The following is a 27,290-nucleotide window of genomic DNA, read 5'->3' on the forward strand; positions in this document are numbered from 1 at the left end:
TTTACATTTGACTTCTCAGGTTTTTAATAAAACTGAAAAAAAAAGATTGCACATCTATTATCCCATTGTCATAGGTGTATTGGTTATGTGACTAAAGAAGTTTCAGGAGCCAGCTCTTTTCTGCTCAATCTGATCTGTTCATATATGTCTGCATGTGCTAGAGAAATGTAAAATATTAATAGAAGGTCAATGAGTGTTCACTGAGCTCTCTTTGCCATATGGCCCCTATGGAGGATAGAAGGCCCTGGCTAGCTTAAGCCTGCCATATGGACCTGGTGGAAAAAGGTAGGTTTCACACACAGAGCAAACCTACCATATGGACTGGGTGGAGCGCTCAAAACTCTAAACATTTCTTGTACACCAGGGCCTTTTACACAGAAGAATGTAAAAACATACATAATACATTACACACAAAAGCCATTGAAAAATGGATCAATTGTTTGGGTTTATATAATGCTTTCAAACAGTGACCAAAACTATATAAATAATCAGGGCTTATTTTGAAATAGTAAAGAGGACAATCAATCATTTACAACTGACTTTTTTACTTTGCATTTAACATCTGTTGTGTAATGGGACTGTACAATGCCACCCTTAATGCTGTACAAAGACAGAACATCCAAAAATAGTGATAGGGTTAAAGCAGTTTCACTGAATGTGTTCCCTTGGGTTTTTTTTCCCTCCTGTTCTTAACCTGAAAAACAAATTTAGCACACTGTGCAAGAGTTGTGAGACAAGTCCTGGACTTAGAAATGTCTTCTGTACTATTAATCTTTTGAAGAATTGAAATCAAGCATAGGATAAGATCATTGATTCAACTTTAGCCCCTCTGTGAAGAGTGTGGTGTTGCACCATGTCTATGGTGTCTTCTTTCATAGACAAAAGACATAGTAAAGGAGGATAGAAAAATCTTTCAAACCACTGGACCTAATGTTGAACTTTCCTACATGTTTGCATGTTCCCATGCAAACATATCTATATTTTCATTAGTTTTAGTTGGTTAATTGGTTGGTTGGGTTGGGTTGAGTTGGGATTTTTTGGCAAAAAAAGTAAAAGTCAGATCAGGACCATTTCAGCTATGATTTATCAAATACAGTAAAAGAAGAGCATAAATTAAAGATGTATTTTTAAGATCTTTTCTTTTTTCTTACCTGTTTTAATAATGATTCAGGTCTTGTTTTCACAGTTTGATATGAGAAAAATGAGTTTTATATGTGAGCATGAATAAAGAGAAAAGAAGTCAAGATCTGTTTTATTCTGTAAACAGAGAGGTAATCTAGGCTGACTTGTCCCTTCAGATTTCTGTCACAACCTTCTCCTTTTCTCTGATTTTATTTTTTTTTCCTGTCTGGTCCTGCAATTTCAACAAGCAAACTAATTTCTTCATATCTTGAAAGGGGAAGAAACTACTGAAACAAAGATGCTTTAGAATCAATCAGTGCTACCGAGGAAAGTGTTTGAGATGTAAGAAAAAAGTGCAGGAAGAAGTAGACTCAGCTGAGTTGAGGAACAACTAGGACAAAGAGAAGACAAATACAGTGATTGTGAAAAGAAAGGATTTGGATTTTACCTTTTGAACTCATTGTGCTAAATATTTTGTAATTGTATTAGAATTTGGTATACAACCAGCTTTCATCAGTAGCACTGACTTCCTTTGCAAAATCTGAACAAAAAAATCAAAGTTGGCTGTCTCAATCTTCTAGGTGCACGAGTTCACAAAGCCATGCAGGGTGATCATTTCCTGATGCGGCTCTTGCTTTTTTTTACTAGACAGGCTAAAAGCCAAGCTGCTATTGGGATACAGAACAAAAGTATTATCCTTAAATATATAATGATATAATCAGGTTGAGATAATAAAGCTTGTGCAGTCTGTTTCAGTTTGTTTAGGCAGTAACTCTTTTTGTGGTACAATAATGCTAAAGATCTTTTGATTTCTGTTTTGTTTATTTGCAGTTATCACATACATAAATTTTTGTAAAGTCTTAGAAACCTTTGAACCACTCTTGGGATTTGTGTTTTGTTTCTGTTACATAACATTTTTAATTGCTTCAGGATTAAAATAAAGAATTTTTTCAATTACATTATTGGCATAAACATTGAAACAGTTACAGAAGTATTGAAAAAAATTAGTAAGAAGAGCTGGCCCTATAGTGGAGATGCAAGGCATATTTCCTTGATATTATGATATGATGCAGATAAAAGACTGAAAAAAATATTTAATTTGCATGAAGGTTTTAAACTGGATCCAAAAAAAGATTTTAATTTACTGGCAAGTGTATGACATGCTTGCTGTGTAGGATACTTTAATTTTCTGTATTTAATGTAAACCAAACTGATCCATGTTACATGATGACTCCAAACTATTTTTTACCTTCTTAAATCAGTGCTGAATGTGAGTCATAATGCATAAATACATAAAGGATTTTTTTTTGTGTTCTCTAATATGTATTCTGATATATTAGCATAAATTACATATTCCAAGACATGAAAACACATGCAGGCCAAATCTCACTTTAAAGTGGATGCTTGAAATGGAGCAGAAAACATTAGAGATAGAACTTCTACATTATTCTATCAGTGAGCATCAAGCTAGTGAATGCCATAGAAATCTCACTAATGTGCGCATTCTGGCAGCTTGTTGCAGATGTTTGATGAATGAATTGCAAGAAGAATCATATCCAATGTAAAAATGCTTTCCTTTTTATTCTGAATTTTGTTTCTGAGCACTCTGGTGTTTAGGAGTTTTGTTTGTTTATTATGGATTTGTGTGAAAATCAGATATTAGGATATAATGTATAGCCAATGGTTTGAGAAATGTGGCTATAATATTGTAAAGGACTGTTTCTGATGCTGTAAACTATGAAGCTCATATTGAACTCCCATAGGCAGACAGCCAAATTTCTATTAGGATATCATAACCATATAATCCAAACTGTGTACATCGATTATTGTCTACAACATTTGCATCTGAGTACTGGAACCATTCCATAGATAGAAACATTAAGGGTGTTTATTATATCTGCTACAAAAAATATTGTGTAGTAATTTGGACAAAGTGAGTTAAATATACTATTTTATGCAAATGCTGGTGTTTCAGCTGCAAAAATAAGGGAGCCTCTGTGTTATGCTGCTTCATGATATTGAGACAGCTCACTCCTTTTGTACTTGTCCTGGTGAGAGTTTGTCAAAATAGGATGCTTCACATCCTTTTGTTTTCAGTAACACTTTGTGCATTAAGTGTGAGAGAGTTAAGATCTGGAGTTACAAGATCACACATAAAAAGTGTGTGTTGTCATTTGTGTGCTCAGGCACAGATTGGACACTCTACTGAAATACTGATGATAGAACATCTGTTCCCTTAACCTCTCAGAAGTCTGACTGCAGGGCTGGACCAGCACAATCCCTTCAGTACTTTGTTTTCAAAGCATGGCTCCTTCCCCTGCATTTCCAAGGCTTTTGAGGCTTTTCACTGTATGTTCACGAATTCCTGAACCTATTACCCAGTAGCCCCTTGCATCTGTGTCAGCTGAGTCCATCTGATTTGGTTCCTGATTATCTTACTTTACTGTCATCTTTGGCACTAATACATCCAGGGCAGGAATTTTGGCAAGGCAAAAACTCAGGAACAGCTTTCCTTAATAAGTTTCTGTCTTGTTGTGCATTTTAGGCTGGTCATCTTATTCACTGGTCCATGTGTTATAAGTCCAACTATTAGAGGTAATTGGTGGTATACCTTTTGTTAAACATGTTATTAAAATCATGGTCAATTAATGGGATCTTTCAGGGAAATGAAGAGAACATGACTATATATGTTTTTAAATACTGTGTTTCTGCAAAAAGCAGTGTCCCTGGACATTTTATGTGTTTATCTAAAATAAGAGATTTTCTCATTTTTATTAAAAAAAAAAAAAGAGAGAGAAAATACTGTATGAATATTCAGTTAAACAAAGCACTTACATTAATCAAAGTTTTACATGTTCTGACCAGATAAACATTTTTCTGCTAGGGCAGATGAGCAGTATAAGTTGCCATAAACGAGAAGTGTTTAAACCTCTTTTCCTTCTCTGACATATTTATTTGTGAAATGCAGTACTGCTGACTTCTGTGCTGCCACTTCACACCAGATGCCAAGCATGCTTGGTCAACCTCATCTGCTTGCCAGCACTCTGGGGACGAAGGTATGGGACAGGTTATGAGTTGCTGAATGAATGACAGCTGACGAGTGTTGCTCAGACACATTACCATATATTCACTTTCTTTTTGGGCATCTGATTCATGCTGTCAGCAGATTACCAAGAACATGTGCCATGTGACAAGGTAGCAGGAGCATTAATACTCAGGCCCCCATAATTGCAGCATGGGTAGATATGGACTGCTTGAAAACACTGGCTTTTTGTTTTTTTCCTGAAGAGAATGAATATTAGAATTATTAACTGAACATAGACCAAGGAAAATAGTGTGAATACAATGCAGTTCCAGGTATTAACATAAACCCTTCATCTTCAGAGAATTACAAGTTACCAGCTGTGCTCTTATCAAAAACTCTCTTCTTACTACTGTTACGCTTACAAAAGAGGAGTGCTGTTACTTTAGATGACAATGAAGAAAATGCTAGTATTGTTGATATTCCTTATTTTTAAATCACCTTAAATCCCCAAATAATAGATGCTTTTCAACTTCCATGAAACATGTCCGGAGGATTATTAATACAAATCATGCAGCACTAGAAATGATCCAGTAAAATTTAACAAAATGCAATTGTTATATTTTTTATAATTTTTTTTTCTGCATTTTGCTGTAGCCATATGGAGGCAGTTATAGGGTGAAATGGGCAACACAAAAATAAGTATGCATACTGTGGATGCATTGCCTTGTGTATTGCTTTTATCAGTTGAGCTGTGCATATTATGTCCATAATTTTGAAAATGTGAGGTTTAGTCTACAATACATTCATTATGCAGCCCTAAAGTCCAGTCCCTAATTTGAAGTTTGATGTTAATCAGGAATTTAGCTTAGACTGAAAATACTTGGCTTGATCATTTGATTCAGCATATATTAGGAAAGCTGGATATATGATCAGGGAGCCAGCTTCTGAGGCAGTGCAATAAAAAGATTAAGTAGCTGGTTTTGTCAACGTTGGGGTTTGATTTCCTAACTAAATATCTCCTTTACTGCATAGATGAACATGGTCACCCCTCAATGCAACTTTGGAAGAAGCTGAGAAGGACTCCTGTGAACCTGTAGGGAAACACATTTGCAGAACTCTCTGCATTCATATATGCATATAAGCTGTTCTCGCAGAAAGCCAATAAACATTCTTTTTAGCACTCAGTGTTTCCTGGCTGATGGAGTAGAGTTAGCAGAGTATTAATTGGGATGTTTGATATGAACTGGTAAAATACATTTATATTTTTTCCAACATCCAAAGCACAGATGGCCTTACTCTGCATCCGATTCTGGCCAGTATGATATAAAGGTCTTTAAAAAAGAAATAATGGGCATTGTTCTTATATTAAAAAACTGAAGGTCATCGAATTATAAAGTGCTGTCTTTTTATACTAATACATTGTTAAAATGTAATAAAAATATTTATAATACCTTTTTAACAATATTTCATCTTTAAAAAAATAATTTCATCTTTAGGAAATTGGAGTTAAAATCTTAATTTCTTCAGAGTTAATGTGTGTTACTGTCAGGTGTTACAACTATATGGGTATTGTGGTGTATACAGAATCATCCCTGATTATCCATTCCTTCTTTTTCCTGATCATTCAAGGCACTTTAAAAACTTGTGTGAAAAAAAAAATCTGTGAGTAAACAGGATACTTTTTATTATGGGGACAGAGATACCATGTAATTTTGTTTTGCATGTTATGTGCTATGATGCCAAAGTACACAGAACAGAAATACCACTGGCATTTTAACATTCCATTGTATGGTAAAATATGTTTGTTTAAAAATAGGAATGATAATTTATTGTAAAATATTGTGAAATCCTTAGGATAAATAAATAAGCCAATACTGCTTGACCCAGCCTTAATCAGTAATAGGCTGCAAAATAAGATAAAGGTTATTAAAATAATCCTTTTATTGAAAGAGAAAATTAGATAAGTTGTGCTGATTGACTCTGAGGCCCTCCTAGGGACATGTAAAATGAAGAATAAACTCAACTTGATCTAGTCCAAAAAGCCTGAAGAAATCCTCACAGCTGGAACATCACCACTAATTACATTTTTCCTTTTTGAATATATATTGCCAGCTCTTTCCGTTCACTTTTAGTGATGCTATACCCATAATTCCTTAACAAATTAAAATATGCGATCTTTAGAGAATGTTTTTTATATATTTGCTTTGACAGCTGTAAATGTCACTTACATTCAACTAAAATTCTTGAAATAGCACAAGAATTATTTGTGCAAAATCTTTTGTATGTGAAAAACAACAGTTTAGCTGTTTTGTTTATTTCTTGTTGAGTCAATATAAATTTCTTGCTCCTGGGCAATCTTTCTCCTCTCCTCCTTCACCTCATAATCCCACCCCTATTATTCCTTTCCAAAGTGTTTGGCCACTGTGATTGTCCTTCCCTATATTCTCAACTTTCTCTTTCCTCACTTCTTGATTACTCTGTACCTTTTGTCAAGTTCTCTCTGTTTCCAACCCTCCATGTCCTTATTCCAGCCAGGAATATATTCCTTTTTTCCCCGCTCTATGCTTATAGGTAAGTTGGCTTACAAGGTATCAGCATAGAAGGGGTACCACTACACCTTGGAGATAGACTGATCCCAAAAGTTTTGTTCAGGAAGTGATTCTCCAGCTGCCTCTAATTTGCCATTATGGAGGCAGCTCCGATTGCAGTATGATCAATGATCCTGTGCAGTAGTGAAGAATAATCTGTAGAGATCATCTGTAGATCTACATGTTCTTCAGAAGGATTAAAGAAATACTGGAAATTTATTAATTGAATTTTTTTTCCACAAAGGAAAAGCATCCAGTTTGCATATTACTTTTTCAGAGGTTAACATGTCATAGAATTGTCAGGAAATATGAGTCTTACTGTTGGCGGGAAAGTCCTGCATCTGAACCTACCTCCAAAGTGAACATGTTCTTTACATCAAGTGAAGGTGTGCATATTTGGAAGCCATGCCACTTGGGAAAATGGTCCACAATGGTAGACGTGATACAAAGATGAATGGGTTCTGTAAGACCTACTTGCACAAATATATGCAACTGCATCAGGTGCAAAGCAATTTTGTGTAACGTAGACATTCAAGAAACTTAATAGCTGTGATCCTTTCCATGTAGGCTTTAAATTTTTAGTCATATTTCATTAGTGGAGATCTGCTACTTTCAAAGTCCTTAGGCAAATATGCCAATCCAAGAAGCAGAACTCAATGGACAGCATTTGCAATGGTATTATTAACTATGAGACCACCAACCTCTTTGAAATGTTACAGAAGCATTAACCAGTCAGTCAGTCAATTTGAATATTTTATATTCCTTCCTGATTTCCAGCTGCCACAGTTGCAAATGTTTTAATTTCAGAGTATCTGGGTGTCCTGGAGAACTGTTGTTTGTATAAAAAGAAGTAAATAAATAGTAGATTTAAAAAAAAAAAGTTTTGTGTATATATATATATATATATGTATATATATATATATGTATATATATGTATATATATATATACACACATATGTAATTCTTCTGAAATATATATAATATAACTCTTCTAATATATTTCTAAGAGTTTTACAAGAGTTTCAGTACATTCCTTTTCTAGTTGGTAACATCCTTCACAGTCATCTTGCATTGCCCCTAGTTACCTGTGGGGTTAATCTTGAATGACCAAATCTATAAAGCAGCCAAATTGTATGGGAACTGGTCAAGAGGATTTTATTTATTTCTTCATTTCGTTCTTTGTTTTTATCTGCCTGAAACTATTAAACATTTCAATTGAGAATAGGGAACCCCTTGTTCTTTTGTGTTAGTATAAATCAAGAATTACATACAGATCAATTAAAACAGAAAAGTTTCTCCCACTTGAAACCTCTAACAGCAACAAAGGTGAAATATAAAGCTTTGTGCTAAAGAGTGTTTGACAACATAGACCAAAATAGTACTAAGCCAAATGGAATAGATTGTTTCTGCAATGTAGAAAAAAGTGTATGCCCTAGATTTATGGTAATAAAAAGTGAAAGCAGAATCCTCGTTCATCATTCAAATGGTAAGAGCGAGCCTGTGTTAGGAACAAATACGTATGGAATATTTTGCAGAGAACAGAAAGCCTCAAGATGCAGTACAAAAAAAGCATGACATGATTACAGAATGGCAGTAATCTGTATAGAATTTTTTTCAGCCAGCTATTATTGCTTGCTTTCAAATCCTGGCAATATCAATATTTTCCAGTTTGACTGGTGACTGGTCTGAACTTATCCTACTTGCTTTTAAGAACAGAGACAAGAGAATGGCTACCTCTATTCATCTATTATTGTTTAAATAGCTGTCACAGCTTCCAGGATGTCTGTTTCCATGTTATCTGGTGAAAGAATAAAATAGAATGGCAACAAACCAAATACAGTGAAATATGTTTGTTGTATTTGGCCCAAACCAGCTGCTGTTTACAGATAAAATCTGGTTTGAACAAAACCAGGTGAATTTTGGAAATTGAGGAACAATGGATGGAGTGGTTGTAGCATTTACAAATATTTTAAAGATATGTGTCGCATTCAGACTTGCCTATTATGGTGATTTAGTTCATATGTCAAGACACATATTCATCTCTGCCTGGATACTGTAGAGGCTTGGGTAACAGCTTGTCGTATCCTTGTTTATTTGTTAATTTATAACATCTCAGTTCCCAGCACAAACCAAGGCAGGCCCGGACACTTCTTTGTTCTGCCTTGTTCTTTCTTTCCCCCCACCTCTTTCTTTTCATTGTTGTGCTCCCCACTCTGACAATGGAGTTGTAGATTGACCCTATTTCCCCTTTTGCCCTGACTTCTCTTCTAACGCTTCCTTTGATGTGTTTAGACTGAAAATACCAAATCTCTGTTTCCCAGCAAGGGCTCATCATTTTGCAGCATTGCTGTTCTAGTAGTGTAAGAGGAGCATTAGTAGTTCCTTTGCAACAGTTTAAAAGATGTTAAGCTAATGATTATTTAGAAACAAAAGATATCTCATCCCTCAGAGAAAGGAGGACTTTTGCAGGAATTAAGTATTTCTGCATTTTTTAAAAACAAGAGGTCATATTGTTTTGCTACTAAGATATGCAGTTATGTTTTAATTGGCTGTGTTTACAGTGTGGTTTTTCTTAAAAATGCATTTTTTTAAGATTCTCTCAATCATCGCTTATCTCACATCCACAAATATCCACGCTTCCTGTGTATAATATGTACATTTGCTCTGTTTCAAACATACTCGCACTCAAAGTTTATTTCACATGGGACATCAAGAAAACAAAGTCACATTAGTCTGACTTTTGTTTCTGAGTTGATATTTCATTAAAATAAGTTCAGAGTAAGTTCATCTTTCTAGTCCTACCCTTCAGTGTAAATTTGTTTCTGTTATTTATTATAACATAATGGTTTGGATGTTACTTTGAATTCATATCATTCTAATATTTTTTGAATTTCTTTGCCTATTGCAAAACCATGCACATTGTTAAAAAATCTTTGCAAACTTCATATGTTGAGCATGCACAGAGTACAGCATAACATTAAATAAATTGTAAAGTAGTGATACAGTAAAAAAAAATTGATCCCTTGCTCAAATTATATTAAAAGATCTGTGTTAGGAGCTTTCTGTATTTCAGCCATTGCATGGAAGAGCAGTTTTTGAGTTAATTAAGGCTTACGGAATTTTAAGTGGGTCACTTTTATCTAGTATATCTTAAAATATTTTGACAATTGGAGACCTAAAACATCAGTAAGATTCCAAGTAGTCTTAGAAAGTAGGAGGTTATTGATCCAATACCTGGCAAACCTAGAGGAAAATTATGTCTTTTCAGTTTCTTTTCTCATTTATATGAATCAACTTCACCATGCATACGAGTGACTCCACTCTTTCCTGCTATATCACACAAGAGCAATGCCTTCACTGCAACCACCGATAAAAGAAATCTCTACCCAAAAAACTTAAGCATGTAACATGGAAGAGGTTTTTTGGGTGGGTTTTTTTTTTTGTTTTTTTGTTTGTTTGTTTTTATTTTAAATTTTTTGGTTTCTTAATTTTGGGTAAAAATCATTTGGGGAAGCCATATTTTCACTAGAGGAATAAAGTTTTCAACTATAAAATAATATTATGGAGAGTTTATAAATATATTGTCTAACTAGTTTTGTTTAAGTTTTGGCTTATCACTTTTGATTAATGAAAGCATAACAGTTCTGGCAGCAGTTTGGAATAAACCACTTGCTAATGATTCTTCACACTAGAATAGGAGTGGAAAAGTTAAGCTAAGCTAGTTTTCAATACCAGGAATATATAATTCATTTTTTTTAATGATATGGTGAATATTTCTATAATACTTTAAAACTGGAAATTAAATACTCATATTTAGGGCCAAATTTTAGTATGTTACTATAAAATGACTACAGAGCTATTCATGCTGCAGTGAGGTATCATGAGTACAGAGGATACATCCACATAGTACATTTTTCAGAGCCTGCTTTGAATCTCAGTAACATAGATAGAAAATGGTTCAGTGATCTAGAGCCATTTTTTTCTCAGTACTCTGTAGCATGATTGGAAAATTTAAATATAGGTGAAAAAATCCTTTATGATCTGAAAGGTCTGAAGTTTCCCTTGGTCAACATTAATTTCTTTCAGGAACTTCAACTTGGGAAGCTTTTGAATGATGACTTTATGTAAAAGCAGTAATTATGGCTTGAACTGTGACAAACAGGGCATAAGGAACAGTCTTCCTCCTTGTGTAGTCTGCCCTCCACCTGAGCCACAGAGAAGTAGGAACAACAGCACCCAGTACAGGATCTCCCCCAAAACAGATCTTTCTATCTGAGGTGGTCATCTTAGGTTTCTCTTACAGTCAACAGGAAGAAATCTTTGAGAGGAAGATTTGCTTCTTTCTGCAGTTGATGCCTGTGAGAGTTCAGATGAACTTTGAAGTAGTATCTGCTTCTTTCCACTGGCTATAAAATACCTAAGTGGGACCAGCCCAGCAGCGGATGTCCAAATGCCTGTTTGGATAGTTCTGTGGAAGGACATAGTCGGAAAAGCTATTACTTTAGCACTGTAAATACTGGCCAGCATGACAGAACTGGTGAGGAAATGGGACAAGAAATCTGCACCCGAGTGTGGTTGATAGAGGTTGCTTCCATCTGTAGGAATAGTGATGGGGACTGTTGGAATGATGGGGACTTTATGAATGTCCTATCCTGCAGTCATCAATGCTCTAACCTTTTGTTAGGTTCCAGATTTCAATTTTCGTGGTCCTAGACTATGTCCACTTAGGAAAATACTGCATTCAGTCCAAGAGAGAGCTCTTTTTAGGCAACTAGGATCAACTTTCAGATATAATTTTAGTATATCTGATAAAGTAAAGAGAGAAGTACAATAATTATTGAAACTAAAATAAAATAAATAAATAAATAGAAATGTGACTACCCCAAAAGATATGTAACTTACAATGGCCAAAGCCAAAATGGAAGAAAGTGAGTCTGACAAACTCCTTTGTAGTCATACAGCTGTGCAGAATCTGTGTGATACCTTCATTACATTCTGATGTCCTTGCATTGTACTGGGATACACCAATATGGGTCAAGTTAATGACTGAGCCCTCGGTAAGAAGAGTACGTATAGATATATGTATGTATATATATATATGTATAGATAGTTTTCCTTTTAAAGAATTCAGATTAACATCTGGTGCAAAGAAATTGACCTAAATTTCTATATCATATCAACAGTAGCCTAAAAATATTCCAGAAAATAAAAAGAAAAAAAAAATGAAAAAAACCCACAAATGAGGTTGTTGAAGTTTCTGTTAATTGGGGGGTGGGTGGGTTGGTTTTTTTTTTCCACTTCTTAATCTGTTCACAGATTATCTGTGAAACTTTAATCTTAGAAGTCTTACAGCTGTGCAAGTTTTTCCCGTTGTGGTTTCAGAAGCGATCAGATCTGATTTTTACAAAGATCCCACTAAGGAGTTCAACACTAATTGTTAGAACATATCCATGTTTAAAAAAAAAAATCAGGCCAGTGATTGTTACTGTGCTATTAATTTCATGTACTGTTTAGAGCATGTTTTAATTGTGGCAATCAGGTGTATTTTCTTGATGAAAAATGTATTGAGGAGCTTTTCTTGGTGTTGCAAAATCTTCTGAGCTGTAAGTGAAACCATTAAGAGCGGGAAGGGTTAATTGTATGGGAAGCCTCGTATTAAAATACTTCTCATATACAAAATATATGTGATGCTAGAAAATATTCTATTGTCAATCTAAATAGAACACAAACTAAAATGAGATAATTGGGAAGGTGCCCATAAAGTCAGCCTGAATATATTATCACAAGTATATGTGAGATAATATTTGTTTTAAAAAGATTCTATGGCACTGTAAACTCAGTCTCATTAGAGACTGCATTTAAAAGGCTTATAAAGTTACTCATTAATGTTATCTTGTTGTATCTCCACAGCTTTTTCATTAAAGAAAATTCAGCAGAAAGCATTTTCTCCTGATAGCAGGAACCAATTTGCAATAAATGTTCTGGAAACCACTAGGGAAGCCATTACTGAGGTCTAATAAAAACAGACAAGCGTAACTTGTTCTATATTTTTGTTTCAATCACATACAGATGAGACCCCGCTCTCCACACCAACCGCAAGAGACAGCCTTGACAAACTTTCTCTAACTGGGCATGGGCAACCACTACCTCCGGGTTTTCCATCTCCTTTTCTGTTCCCTGATGGATTGTCCTCCATAGAGACCCTTCTGACTAACATCCAGGTAGGCCTTTTCATAGATCGGCTTAAAGGGATGGAGAGGAGCCAGTTTTGTCTAAATTAATAAAACCATTCTAGCTTAATCAGTTCATAAGATTATTTGGATCAACTAATTTGCTGAAACTTTTCTGTAATTTTGGTTTTAAAGGAACCACAGCAAACAAATGAATTTAGAAGCTGTCAGATACAGTACATAAAAATACAGATTGTATATTAAACCACAGCAGAAAATTCAATGTAAATTACATCGATGTGTTTAACAACATTTGTCTTCAATGCTCTTTTTATTACAGGCTAATGAAATGTATCTTACTGTTTAACTTTATCTCATTTACTAAATAGAGAAAGAGTTCTTTAATAAATGGTTATTTCATATTGCTAGAGTGGCATGGTAGAAATGATATTTAAAGCTATTTGAAATGTGTCTGCCGTAAAAGCATTTACAAAAAGCACTTATAAATAAGCTCATTTCACTTAAAGTACTGTCTTCAAAGAATAGACTTCAAAGGGTATTACCAAATTTTATACAGATTTCCTATTTGGTAGTCACAATGTCTGTTGTGTGTGTAGTAAAGCCGTGTTCAAATATTATTTATAGTATACACTGTGTATAGCTTGAAGCCAAATTGTTAGCATTTCATATTAGAATTAAGAATTTCTTTTTTTGTCCACAAATTCAGTTATCTTGTGTTTCCCATACGCAAATTTTGCAACAATATGGTTGTATTGTTGCATGCAGAAGCAAAATGATAGTGCCAGAAATAATACAGCCATATTACATATTCCAGAGAAGCCTTGTCTGGGCAGCTACCAACTTCCAATTTGTCACCATATATTTTCTGCTCCTTCCTGCAAACTCATAAAATCAATTGTATTCTATGCAGCGAAGGATATGACGGACCAGGGCCAAATCCTGCTCACTTTACTGTCTGAAGCAATCTCATTAAAGTTTATGGCACTTCAGAATTGTTTTATGAAAAGTATATGAGCCATTCATTAGTTGTGTTTTGAGGTCTAATAATGGAAAAATACTGCTATTTAAGAAGTAAATATTACTATCTCTTCCTGGTCTGAAAAAGCATATTTATGATTACTTTTTGCAATTATGAGACTTAGCATCTTAAATATTTAAATAATGAACCAAGATAACTTCATAGCAGTATTCTTGTAATGTATCTGCTGCAATCTGTAAAGATTGTATTTTTTTCTTAAAGCATAAATGTAGTTAGTACATTTTTAGCTGTGCATACATGTACAGAAAAGTTCTTAGTAATTATTTTGACAAATGTTTGCACTCAATGTCTCTAGACGGCATCCTAATGAGCAAAGCATTCAGCATCAACAGGTTAGCTGATTCGTGATTGAATATGAGGGTGCTGCACTACTTCAAAATAAATGACCAGGATTAATTTGCCAACAATGCATTCAGTTTTGTTTTACAGAAAATGTGAATGTGAAATTCAGTCATTACTTTTTTTTTTTTTTAATACTCTAATCTTACCTGGAATGAAAAGATAAAATAAAAGACAACATCATAAACAAACCAGAAACTTTTTTGTGCCTTCTCTTGTAGCACTTTTCAATGTCCTGCTCCTTGAGATTCCATATCATGACGAATCATCTATTAGTGGAAAGTGGTGGGACATAAGGCCTTCTGAATTTTTTCAGTATGTCCCCACATCACAATACATAGTTTTGACAGATTTCCTGTAATCCGTTCATAACAGTATATGAAAGGTATTTCCCTCCCTTACCTCTGCTCCAGGTTTTTTATCAGGACAACATCAGAAATCCACTTCATAAATTAAGAAAATAAATAAAATGACTTGATTTTCCCATCTGTGTAGGAAAAGTTGACTTTAACAGCAGTAGAGTATATTACAATATCATATGGACAATAGTGGCAGTTTTGTTAATAAATACCATTTAAAATGGTTTCCATATTGATATTTCATTGCTATTACAATGAGAGGGGGTCACCCCATGCCCACAAATGACTTAGATACTGTGATGCTGACACTTCCAGAACAGTTTTAGGTACTTGATTACAAGTTCAAATTTGTTGATGGCATCTGTGGGAAGAGGCAGTTCTGTACCATGATCCCTGATTGCACTGTGATTTGTAACTTTGCTAGGAAATGCATAAACCGTACCTGAAACCCATGATGCATTTATTACCTGAATTAGAAGGACTTTTTTTTGTGAGTCAATAACTCCTTACTGTCCTTTGGACCTGATGTGTTCTGCATCCCTGTCAACAGAGAGGTGGTTTCCATGGGAAGGTGGAGCAGTGTGATCCCTCACTGTTCTCCTGTTGCAGCAGTGGAGCAAGCATGATCTACTCATGAAGCCTCAAATGGCTTCATGAGTAGATCTGGTAAATGCTGCTCTTTTTTCATCAGGGTCATTCATGCTGAAAATAGGCATGTGTCCTTTCACTGAAAGGGTATATGTCTGCTTGTGAAATGCAAGTCTACATTTTTTGTTAGGTCATGGCTCTGGGGAGCACCTTCAGCTAGCACATATCGCACTGGAGGTAGCCTCGATTTTCGGGATGTGATCATCCCAGGAATATACAGGCAAGGAGCTTCTGGCTGCACCAAATTGCATGGACTTGACAGTGGATGTCTCTGCCATGATCCCCTTCTGTGATGCAGGATCAGAATAATACAGACCTAACAGGATTAGGGTGTTATATGGGCACTAGGAGCTCTAATTTAGACAGGGTAAAAACGATCCTAAATCTTGTCATTGTAACAGTGCTTTTTGAGTGTGTGAATGAAATTTCTAAACATTTTGTTATTTGAAAACAAATGTTCTTGTAGTCCTGCAGATGCTGATGAGCTCAGCTGAACTTGTTACAGTGCCTAACTATAATCCTGTTTTAGTAGTCTGAGTAATTTTTTAGCAGTTACCTCTGAGCAAAAGTGAGTCTCTTTCTTCCATCCATACTAAAGTTAAATGGATAGCCCCAATCACAAATTCATAATTTTAGGCAAATATTAAACTAGCCTATTTGCTTTTGCTGTCACCAGTATGTCTTTCTGTATACCAGGTATATGAGGTTATTTTTACTTCTCCATAAATAGTTCTTTAAGCAAAATACAATATTTAATTATTTGTACGTTTAAACAGGAGATAATAACAATATACAATACCTGAAATAACCAGTGTTGTTCTTGCTGGGGACTGCTGAAATACAAATAATAAACTCTTAAAAAATATAATTAAGAAAATACACACATTAAAAAAAGGAATAAGATTGGGAATATATTTTCTAATTTGGATTTATATCTGCACATCTAAAAGGAAGAGAAAATAAATTTCCCCAGAGAACTTAAATCAAGTGTTATGTCTGTTTTTTCACAAAGTGTATTTGTAGATTTCTTCTGGGTTAAATGCTGGAAGTCTAAGTGCAGTTGCAGGGAGGATGAAGGGTGGAGGAAAGTGAGTCACAGCAAAGTGCTGTGTATGTGCTAGTGAGAAGGCTAAAGATGTCTCTGTACCCCTCACATAAGTTTACCTTTTTGAGTCATGGCCTGATTATGCCAAAGTGTGTTACAGCCACGGCCTTTTATGATGCTACAATATTCTTGGGTAATAGTAATGTTTTTTCAAGCTTTTAGATTTTGAATCTCTACTGTCCCTGAGCTGAATTTCCATTAATATCTAAGGGATTATATAGTTGCGCCATGATAGCTGTATTTTTCTATCAAGACATAGAAACATTTTTATTGCTAAATATTTTTAAAGAGATACCTAAAATAACTTACAAGTTTCCAATTGATATTAATAAAAGCATGGTTGCAAACTAAATTCCCTTCTGAAAACAAAGAAAACAACTATCTTTATTGCTGTGAGTCACCTGCACTGTTAATGTCTATCAATACTAAGGGCAAAACACTGCAAATAATAGATAAAGTAAAAAAAATCCCAGTTTTACTTCATGTTGTTTTATCTATCTTTTGCTAAAATTCAAGAGAATTGTTTCATTTTTTCACAGAAAATATTAATGGAAAATATAATTTATACTTGTAAAGTATGCCTTTATCTGTGATGAAGTATGCAATCTGAGATATTAAAAAAGTTCACTTTCAGGAGTCATCTCTGGAGATATTTTAACCGTGTTGTCTTGTTCACAGTACTTAGTCACTAGTCAGTTATAAATAGCAGATATTCAAAAATTAACATGTGAAGTTAACTAGAATTGTACATATATATTTTTTTTCTAGAGCCTTTCACTGTATGCTTTTAATGATGACAGCATACAAATTATATATATTTTCTGTACTAAAAGAGAAGCAATGTTGTTTGAAAGTGTTTTCACCATGAATAGCTAATACTGCAGAAAGAACCCCCTGATCTGCAACCCTCTGGAAGCCAGGAGTTTTGAATAGGAAAGCTTACTAATGTTCATGCCCCGATCTTCTAGTTTCCCTTTTTCACTCAGTGTGGGCAATTGTTGGAAACAGGATATGATCTACTAGACAGACTGTCAAACTAATTAGCAAGGTCATTTTTATGTCACATATAAACGTGTAGCCAACTAAATTCTGTTAGTTGGAACACACACTTATAGATGCAGCTAGAAAGAGAAGGAGCTTCTATACACCTTCCCCTCCACCCCTTTAAAAGTAGGCAACACATTATTTGCATTATTTAAAAATAGTGATGAGAATTACTGGTTTTAAGACTGAGTTGAGGTTTGATGTATGTTTAGTTTAGAAGTAGGATCATAAGGCTGCCTTTATATGAGGTGTTCTCTGATCAGACAATGGGAAGAAACTCATATATCAACTTAGCATTGTGTTTGAGGCAGGTCCAAAGAATTTGTCAGTGAAAATACTAAAACAAGTACAGTAAAGTAAACAAATCAGAATGATCTATAAATGTCCAGGGAATGAAATGTCCATTTTTGGCATTACATTGAAATAAAAATTAAGAGAGATACTGAGAAGAACGGCCTGCCCTGCTTAAAGCCAGGCTCCAGATAGAGCCATACTGTATTAAAATCTGGAACCTGAGCATGTTCACTGCAATTATCATTATCCAGCCTCCATAACATCTGACCTTCCCTAAAGAGAAATATTTTCTTTTTGTTAATGTCCTGTGTTGCACTGCATTTCCCATTGTCATTGGCAGCATATTGATTTAATATCAGGTTAGAGGATTAGCTGTAGCACATACAAGTTGGACATACTGCATTTTGTATAATCTTCTACAGCTGTTCCACTGGGAGAATTAATAGAATTTCATGCAACTCTGAAATTGTTATTCCTGTTCCAGGGGGCACTGATGATTTTTCAGATGTATTTTTTAGTTTTTCTCAGCCCCTTCTGCACTGAATAAAGGGAGATATTGAATGTTTTCAGTATTTTTGCATTAGTGCTGTCATTGGCAGCAACAGCACTTTTTGTATGCATCAGTTTGGCTCTAGTGCAGATTTTTTTCACATTGGATGCCTACTGATGTGCACTGATTTAACTTCTAAAAACGAAACTTAATTTTGTGTAGCTTGTAAGTAGTCCCTAGTGAATCTTGGCTCCAAAAAGCTAATATTTTTCAGACATAATCAGCAGCAATAGGTAATGTATTACCATTAGCTATGTTAGCAAGTATAAAAAAAAACGAAAGGCTGGGGGAGGAAGTGTGGTGCAGAAACTCAATAGAAAATGTAATATTCTTTTAGCAGCTTCATACTTTGCAGCAATTCTTAATATAAAATTATGCACATCAGTGTTACACTCTAGTGTTATTCTCCATGTTTATTCATAATGATTGTTTCATATTTAAAGAACACCAAAATATTGTGTTTTCTCAGCCAAGGACAATAATAGTTTAATAGTAATTTATTTTAAACTGCTACTGATAATACAACCAATCAACACATTAAGTGATGCCAACATTGGCATCTTGCTAAATAATCTCTAGGCTTTGCACTGAGAGTACATCTTTCAAAGATAAGTCAACAAGAGCAATCAGAGCAGAAAATTAGAATTTGGTATCTTAGAATTAAAATACAGCTAAACTAAAGTTTTAATTGGGGTGATCTAAAAGGGCACTTGATATAATGATCTCTTTCATTTGTTACTAATTGTTTGTTCCTGATGAAGAAGAAACATGTACATGAATGTAGTTGATTTGAGTAAAGATGGCAGTTGCTTTAGCAGCTTGATTTTATTGTTAAACAAGATGGATTTTTAGAATTTGGGAAGACAGTGTTTGCAGCTTTTAACTTACAAGACAATACACTTTTCATCAACAAATACGTTTAATGTAATTTCTCTTGATCTGGTTTATTTATGATTTGGATGAATCACATGTTCCAGTGAGTTAGGAATAGAAGGAGATTAAAATACACTAGCGTTTAAGCATAAGCCAGAAGTGGGTATTGATAAACATCTCCTACTTCAGTTTCTTACTAATTCAAATGCATCAAACACAGGAGAATATGGCCAAGGAAAAGGAACAGAAATTCAAATTAATATTAACTTACAATAAATAGATTGTAAACACTTTCCAAATATTTCAAATTGGATTTTGCTTTACATATGTACTTAGAGCTTTCAGGTAGATTTATTTGTTTTTCTTTAGTAATCATTCAGGTTTAACACTCAACCCAAAAGATGTTTGTGATTTAGTTATTTTTCAACAGCAAAAAGAAAATTGCTCAAACTTTAAACATATTTGTGAGGACATTTGTTGTGTTACCATATTTCCAAACATGGTTCAGTTCTTATTTAGTGCATACCATTTTGCTGACCATCTGGGCCTTGCTATCAGAAGGTGTTGAGTTCTTCTAGCTTCTCTGGATTTCAATAGATTGAAGTGCAACAGAGCTGCAGAGCATTAAGCTCTAAACATGACAAGATTTGAGGCAACAATTTAAGAAGAAGGATGAGGAGCACTGAAAATAACAGGCTCTGAAAACAGAACTAAAAGAGGAGTTTGAAGGACACAAATTTCACACCAATCATTGACACTGGGAAGACTAGTGGGATAAATGTGCAGACTCACAAAAATATTTGTTCTATTTCTCAAATATCATTATATTTGCTTCTTTTTCCATTCTTCTTCAGGAGATATTTAAAAAAAAGTCAAAAAAACATGCAACCCAGAATCCAGTTTAGGAAGTGTGGCTGAGGGATGAGGAAGCTTGTTTGGGAGAGGGGCATCATGGTTTTATGTCTGTAGTACTCAAACCAGGTCTTGAGTGTGAACCTTATATCTGTTAGCTGAATGTTTCCCTAGCAAAACCATTGGGGACTAGTGGTCTGTCTCTTTAGCTGGCATTGTTTTGCTTTATATCAGTAATTAATCTCTGTTGGGTCAAATTATCTCTAGGGTTAAGTTATCAGAATTCTTGCCTAGGATATAGGAGTTAGTTACATATCCATGGAGGTTCATGTATGAATATCCACACTTAATTATCTACTTTATTATGATAGCGTCTGTAGGAGATTCGGGTGTAGACCCAAGAGCCTGATGGCCAGGGTTTTGAGAAAGGGAAAAGGATATTTGCATGCTCATTTATTTCAATTCCATTTCTCCTTAAATTTTGATGCCCTGTCTCGGTGTCCTAACTATCTAGTTAATATTATTAATAATATGCTGTAAGCTGTGCCAGGATCATCCGATTTCCTTGCAAAAGAAGAAGGAATTTTGAAGTTGAAATTCTCAAAGGAAGCTTAAAATAATCTGAATTTTTATTTCCTGATACATGAGCAACAGGAGGAAAGGTAGAGTTTGTATCCACCATCTCAGGTCAAGAAATCAAGAGATGATTGTGTTTTGTTTTTCTGTGAGATAATAATCCTACAAATCAAGGAACAGACTTGTTAAAACAGAGATGTCTTCCTGCTTTGTGACTGTCCTTTCCTTACTATCTCAATATTCCTATAGTCTGTGGAACCTTAATGATATATGTAAATATTTGAAATTAATAGTAATTAACAAAGATGAGGAGCAAGAAGGCACGACTTTAAAAGAGCCTTTCTCTTTTAGCTAATTTCTATTGGCTTGAGTTGGACTAGAAATTGAATTCTGTGTATGATGTGACTGTGAGATTGCCAATTTTTCTTAAGAGGAGTAAACTTATTCCTGTATGTTTTTCACATGAGTTATATGCACAGTCAGAGGTGAGTTTGCTTTTTCTAAGAAAAGCTGACTCCCATCTTTTTACAGATTTTTGCCCACCTGTTAAAAAGTTAATTCTAGTTAAAAAATTGCTGTTGATAATAGGTAACTTTGTTCCTGTGACAGAATTTTTTTATTTCTAAAATATTACATCACTATCAAGGAAAAATAACAATAGTCAGTTGTTATGTCAGCTGTTCTGACATTCTCCAAATATCCAACTTTATCTCTGAACAGGGTCTACTAAAGGTTGCTATAGATAATGCCAGAGCTCAAGAGAAACAAGTCCAACTGGAAAAAACAGAGCTGAAGATGGAACTCTTCAGGGAACGAGAACTGAGAGAAACACTTGAAAAACAGTTGGCTGTGGAGCAGAAGAACAGAGGTACCTTGATTAAGCAGACATAAACACTTTGTTATTTATTTCCTTAGGAAACAATTTTCTATAAAACACTTAGGTTTTATCAAAATTTTACCTCCCTTAAATCATGTTAGGTCTCAGCTGACTGCAATGAGGGATGTTTTATAATCTGCCTAATTTTGTATAGGGTCTTCATGAGACTTGGAGCAAGGACCCTCCCTTTTCTCAACATTTTTCTTGAATATTGTTACATCAGTAATACAAAATTAATTATAAATACCCTATATGCCGTAACAGACTTTTGTAGGTTGTGATCATTAGGAAAATGGATAGCTACTTAATACAATTTGTATCAAATTTAGGACTCTGCAAGTTTTTAGGAACTCTGTTCTGTTCTTACAGTGCATATTTAGGCAAGATCTGTGTAGGAAATATAAATATAATGGAAATATATGAGATCTTCATAATGCATAGTAGGTAAAATACGTTTGTAGAAGTAACAGTGAAGGTTTTTCTTGATGAAGCAGAAGCATTAGTAGCATTTGTGGCATTAACTTCAGCCCACTGTAAAGCCTGTATGTGTTAAGGGATTTTTAAATAATTACAATGATGATGAAGGTGAGGCAGTTTGGAGTGATTTGCCCTAACTATTTGCATTACAAGCATGTTTCTATCTTTTTTCATGTGTTCATTTCTCTGTTTCTGTATGTCTCACCTTTTAATAGTGCCTGATTGCTTTGCAAGGACAGTTAACCTCTGGAACTCCCTTGCTGTTTAGCTCAGATGTGTATTTTTTGCATGACAAGTCAGATGTGTATTTTTTGCAGGGCTGGAGTTACAAGTCTTTTCTTGTCCAGTTTAATTTTCTGGTAACCACCTAAACAGAGAATCCCAAGAACAATTGAATTCACAGCCAATGTCATTATGCCTTAAACTAACATGCTAGCAGTGAGTACATAATGTACATAATGTAATCTTGTTTCATGCCTTGACCCATTAAAGGGTAGGACTATCACATCATTAATTACCCTTTTTTAACTTATGAGAGTATATTTTGAAAGACAATTGCTGTTAACAATTATCACACCTATGCAATGAGTCATCCCTTTGTCCACAACTGGTCCATTCTGCTCAATACAATTGTATTACTTACACTTTTAAATTAACTTGGTAAAAGAGTAAAGTAATTTGGTTAGTCTTCACAATTTTCTCACAACTGCTAAAATATATGTTCCTTTTTAGAGTTGTACAATCACATGAAAAGCAGAAAAGGTTTGAGAGTGAACCCATCTGATCTTTAGTTTTGCCATCTACAAATTAAGCATCTCATTTTAATGAATAGAAGTCCTCTTTCTGTACAATAAAAAAAGAAACTTGTATAGCCTGTTCTCAGATAGGTAGGTGGGATCAGTCGCACTTGAAGACTTCTTTCTCTTCCCTTTAACTCCAGAGGTCACACGGTTGACAAGGCTGTGCTAGACATATGTGTTTTGAAAAGATAAAATTAAGCAAAATGAATTTCACTCAAAGTTGTATTTCAGAAAAAAAACATGGGATAGTCCCTTATTGTGTTCAGGTTGCTGAAATAATTGGCAATATTATTTTCAGCATGATGCATTACCTGCTTTTGTATATTCATCCCTCTAATGACAATCTTGCTCTGGGAAAACAGACCAAAGAGGAATGGATTTGAACAGTTAATGGTGGTATGCAGCAAACCAAATATAATGAGGATGACTATCTCTGCTAGTGGATACTTCTGGATAAAAGAAAGAAAAGTATGTATTATTCTTTCAAATAAACAGATCGAAGTAAGAGAGAAAAAATAAGGCCAGGTTGTAATTATTGTGAAAATTTATTCTTCAGTTAAAGGCAGAAAAATGCATAGGAGCCTTTACCTACTATTAGTTTTTCAAATAGCAAGTGTCATGTCTTAAAGAAGGTTTCATGTCTTAATGGAAGCATGAGCAAGAAGGGAGAAATGTACCAGCTTCCCTGCTAAGTGACGAGATACCGTATGGCAATACTGAAAAAACACTTAAAAGCTGCAGCCTAGAAACACAAGCCACTGTGTCACATACAAGTCAAACCCTTCATGTGAAGGGCATCTTCAGCATTAGGCAACATCTATCTATCTTTTGCTCATCATGTTAATACAACTCAAATATAATTCTGTTTAGTGGCTGTAGATGAATACTTTTGCCTTTCTTTATGGACTGTTGGATTCACGGCTGCTACTGTACGTTCTACAGAGCTGCTTATTTACTGTACTGTTTCCTTCCTTCTTTTTAAATTTTCCAATTAGCGATTCCTAAGGCTGTAGGATGTGTCTCATCAACTGGTGAAAGTAGGATAATATCTCTTCTGTGAGCAGCTACACAGTAAGGGTTTGCTAATTCTGGCTCTGACTGCTGTAGTCACATCTACAATGTGTCAGCCATGATGACATTTTAATTCAGAAAGCAACATATGTTTCCTTCTCATTTATTGCAATCACTTTCAAAGTACTTATAATGAAAACATTAAAACCATGCAATGATTCAAAATGTATTTAGTTTAGCCTTTGTATAGATGCTAGATGTTCTTTGATAGTATGAGCTAATTAGCCTGTAAAGTAGTTGGTGTTGTAGAAAATGAGAAAGAACCAAAATTCCAAAGTCTTGGATGTAAATTATGTAGTTATTCTGACTACAGGATATGTGCTTATGTTAATTTTGTGCCTGAACAGTTCTGTATAGCAGCACAAAATATACAAGATCATCTAAAAGGTGGTTCTTCTTAGCATATGAATGAAAGGGTAATAACAATGACAGTTCCCTTTAAAAGTTTCATTATTTGCATTTTGTGAATGATACCACCATCACAGTCCACTGTCGCTGGGAAATATGAACTGGTGGAAGTATTTTTTGTATTTTCCTAGGCATATACCAAAGGTTACTTTGCAGTGAGATACAGGGCTAGATAGATCTCAACATGCAAACCTAACAGTTCCTGGTGTCTGGGTTTGGTAAGGATATTTCTTCTGGTGCATATAAGAATTCTTTAGTGATAATTTTTTAGTTAGTGTCTAAATAACAGAATCTCCTGGAAAGGATTATCCAGGAAGATCTTAGGAGAAGAAGCTTTTTGTATTCACATCCATGAAAACCCTAAATGTGCTATATAAGAACAGTTTGGAATGTGGTGGAGGAGATAATGCTGTGCTTTACAACTTTACATGATTGCTTCAGAGATCCACTTTGGCTGTAATGGAGTAGAAAAATTGGTTGACTTTACCCTTTTCCATCAGGAGCATAACTTGTAATATGTTCCTTTAGTTAGGGATCTTACAAGTCTTACCTTTGTGGTTGTAAGTCACTGGTAACACAGAAAAGAAAATAGTGATGAAGTTCCATACTGGAAATGCCATCCTTTTCCTAAAGAGTTTAAGCTGAAGAAATTAAAGAAAAACATTTTTTTCTACATAAGAACTTTCTATATTTTATTTCAAAATACTAATTTCTTTACTGACATTTTCCCCTACATTTGAAAAAGCATATTAATATTTACTTGACCGGAGAATCCAGCACCATAAAGGATTTGCTATGAGTTCTTCAAGGTTAGATGGCTGATGGGACAGGCACCAACAGAAAGCAAGAAAGAGAGAAGGGAAAGACACAATGGAAATGTGGAAAAGAAATAAATATGGGGAAGAGACCAGGCACCAAGAGGTTAGATGGCTTGCAGGAAGCAGTGCTTGGAGGGGAGTTAGAAGTCTCAGGGATTTCCCAAGAAATGAGGACCAGAGGAGGGTGGAGGCTGCTCAGGATCCAGGCAGATGGATCCCCCTCTTATGGAAGAGAAGCTGAAGGGAGGCAAGAACTCCATCACCCTGTGTCTCTTAACTGTGCTATGGGAAATAGAAATGATGAAATTAATTCTGAAAACCCCCTCACCTCCATAGATGGGGGTTTATCTACGTCAGATAATTCAAAAAGTACATTCCATTGCTGGTTTCCGAGGTTTTCTGATTTGAAAATTCATAGATTCCCAGCTGTTTATTAAAAAAAAAAGAAAAAGTCATTGCTTGGTACCACATACAGTTTCCAATACTGTCATATAGAACAGTAGCAATCAGAATATTCCAGGGTGATTTCAACAAATTTCAAGTAATTTAGCTGGTTATTGTGTAATTAATTGGTTTATATGAACATCTCAGTTATAGTGTTTCTCAGGACCCTTAATAGGTCATTGTGCAGCCAAGTTTCAGACCCAAACTGGAGTGCACTGATGTTATTTTCCTTCCACAGCAATAATTCAGAAAAGGCTAAAGAAGGAAAAGAAGGCAAAGAGGAAATTGCAGGAAGCACTTGAATTTGAGACTAAACGACGAGAGCAAGCAGAGCAAACACTGAAACAGGCAGCTTCAACAGATAGTCTCAGGGTCCTAAATGGTAAGAAGCCAATTTTTGCCTCTGTGCCATTAACTTTCAATTTAAGTACCAAAAGAATCTTGTTATATTAAAAATTTATAACATGATGGAAAGGGAATAAAAGGAAAACCTCTTTTCTTTCCTTCATTCAAATGGTAGCTCAATCTTTTTTGCTTTGTTACTTTATATAGTATGTGCAAATAAACTCACTGGAGAGAATGTTCAAACTAGGACAATTTTATATTATTAGCTTGAGAAGTCAATTTTTGTCTTCCTTTTTTTCTCCCCCCTTTATGCTTGAAAAATCTATTGCTCATTAATCTTCTCAGTCTAACAAAAAATTGTCCTGGCCTCCAGTCATTGTTCAACATTAAAAAAACTGACAAAGGTTGATTGTATTGTAATTCAGCACTGGAGTAACAGGTTGTAAAAAGGGCTATAAGAAGCAAATGAAATATGTGTCAGTCTTACCTTTCTATCTTTCTAGACTCTCTGACCCCAGAGATAGAAGCTGACCGCAGCGGGGGCAGAACAGATGCTGAAAGGACAATACAAGGTAGGAATTTGCAAAAGGCTATAAATCTAGATCTTGCTATATGAGTTTTTCCTCAGCTTTAGACTGCTATTCAAGCATGTAGCCTACCATCTGGGCCACATCAAAACAAGTTCAAACAAGGTCAAGTTCATCTTGCTTGTTTATAAGAGAGAATACATTCCGTGCTGATAGATTTTCTTTAAATTAATAGGTCATTTTTGTTTATACAGAGCAATTAAAGATGAATAATTAATTTGAAGCAGTATTGGTCTCAATCTCAGACATGCTGAATGCAGTTTTTGTGAATATGTAGTTTGATTTGAGTTAATAATGTTTTTAAAGGTATATTTGAAACATCTTGAGCCTTTTAACTGTACAAATGGCTAAACCTAATGGGCAACATTCAAGGCATGATGAGAATTTCATAGCTAATAGTCAGTGGCAGTTACTGAAAGGTATGTTTCAATAAGCTACTCTGAGCATTAACAATAAATAAGCTGTTTATTCTCATCTTGGAATTTTCATTTACCACATCCCATTATTTACATTTTAATAAAACAAATCTGCTGAGTAAATTATACATGAAATACTAAAGAGAGCCATATTACTTCCCCTGTGAATCTAAATGCATATATACATTGCAAACATCAAGATATTAGTAAAGAGCAAATTTTGAAGATAGTATTTATGTTATAATATCTTTTCTTATCAAGAAGCTAAATCTACCTACATGAATACTAAGCAATAAAAATAGCAATTGTTTTCAATGGTAAATGAAGGTGCATTTTTCAGAGGCAAGCCTAAAAGGATTAGCTCCAGTAATCACACTCAATTGCCTTTATTTTGCATTTTGAAGTCAATCATCCTAACAGTATCATTTGACATCTTCTGTGT

General features: G+C 34.7%; 1 protein-coding gene across 6 annotated transcripts in view; it reads left to right on the forward strand.

Annotated features, from left to right (window-relative positions):
- Positions 1-27,290, forward strand: part of DACH1 (dachshund family transcription factor 1) — a 354,945-nt gene that overhangs the window by 293,329 nt on the left and 34,326 nt on the right. For all 6 annotated transcript variants that reach the window (XM_064408603.1, XM_064408601.1, XM_064408602.1 and 3 more), the window contains 4 exons: positions 12,805-12,956; positions 21,326-21,473; positions 25,739-25,882; positions 26,349-26,417. In XM_064408603.1, coding sequence (XP_064264673.1) covers positions 12,805-12,956; positions 21,326-21,473; positions 25,739-25,882; positions 26,349-26,417 — 513 coding nt within the window. The remainder of the gene's footprint in view (positions 1-12,804; positions 12,957-21,325; positions 21,474-25,738; positions 25,883-26,348; positions 26,418-27,290) is intronic.

Source organism: Passer domesticus, chromosome 2 (genome assembly GCF_036417665.1).
Source record: "Passer domesticus isolate bPasDom1 chromosome 2, bPasDom1.hap1, whole genome shotgun sequence".
NCBI lineage: Eukaryota > Metazoa > Chordata > Aves > Passeriformes > Passeridae > Passer > Passer domesticus.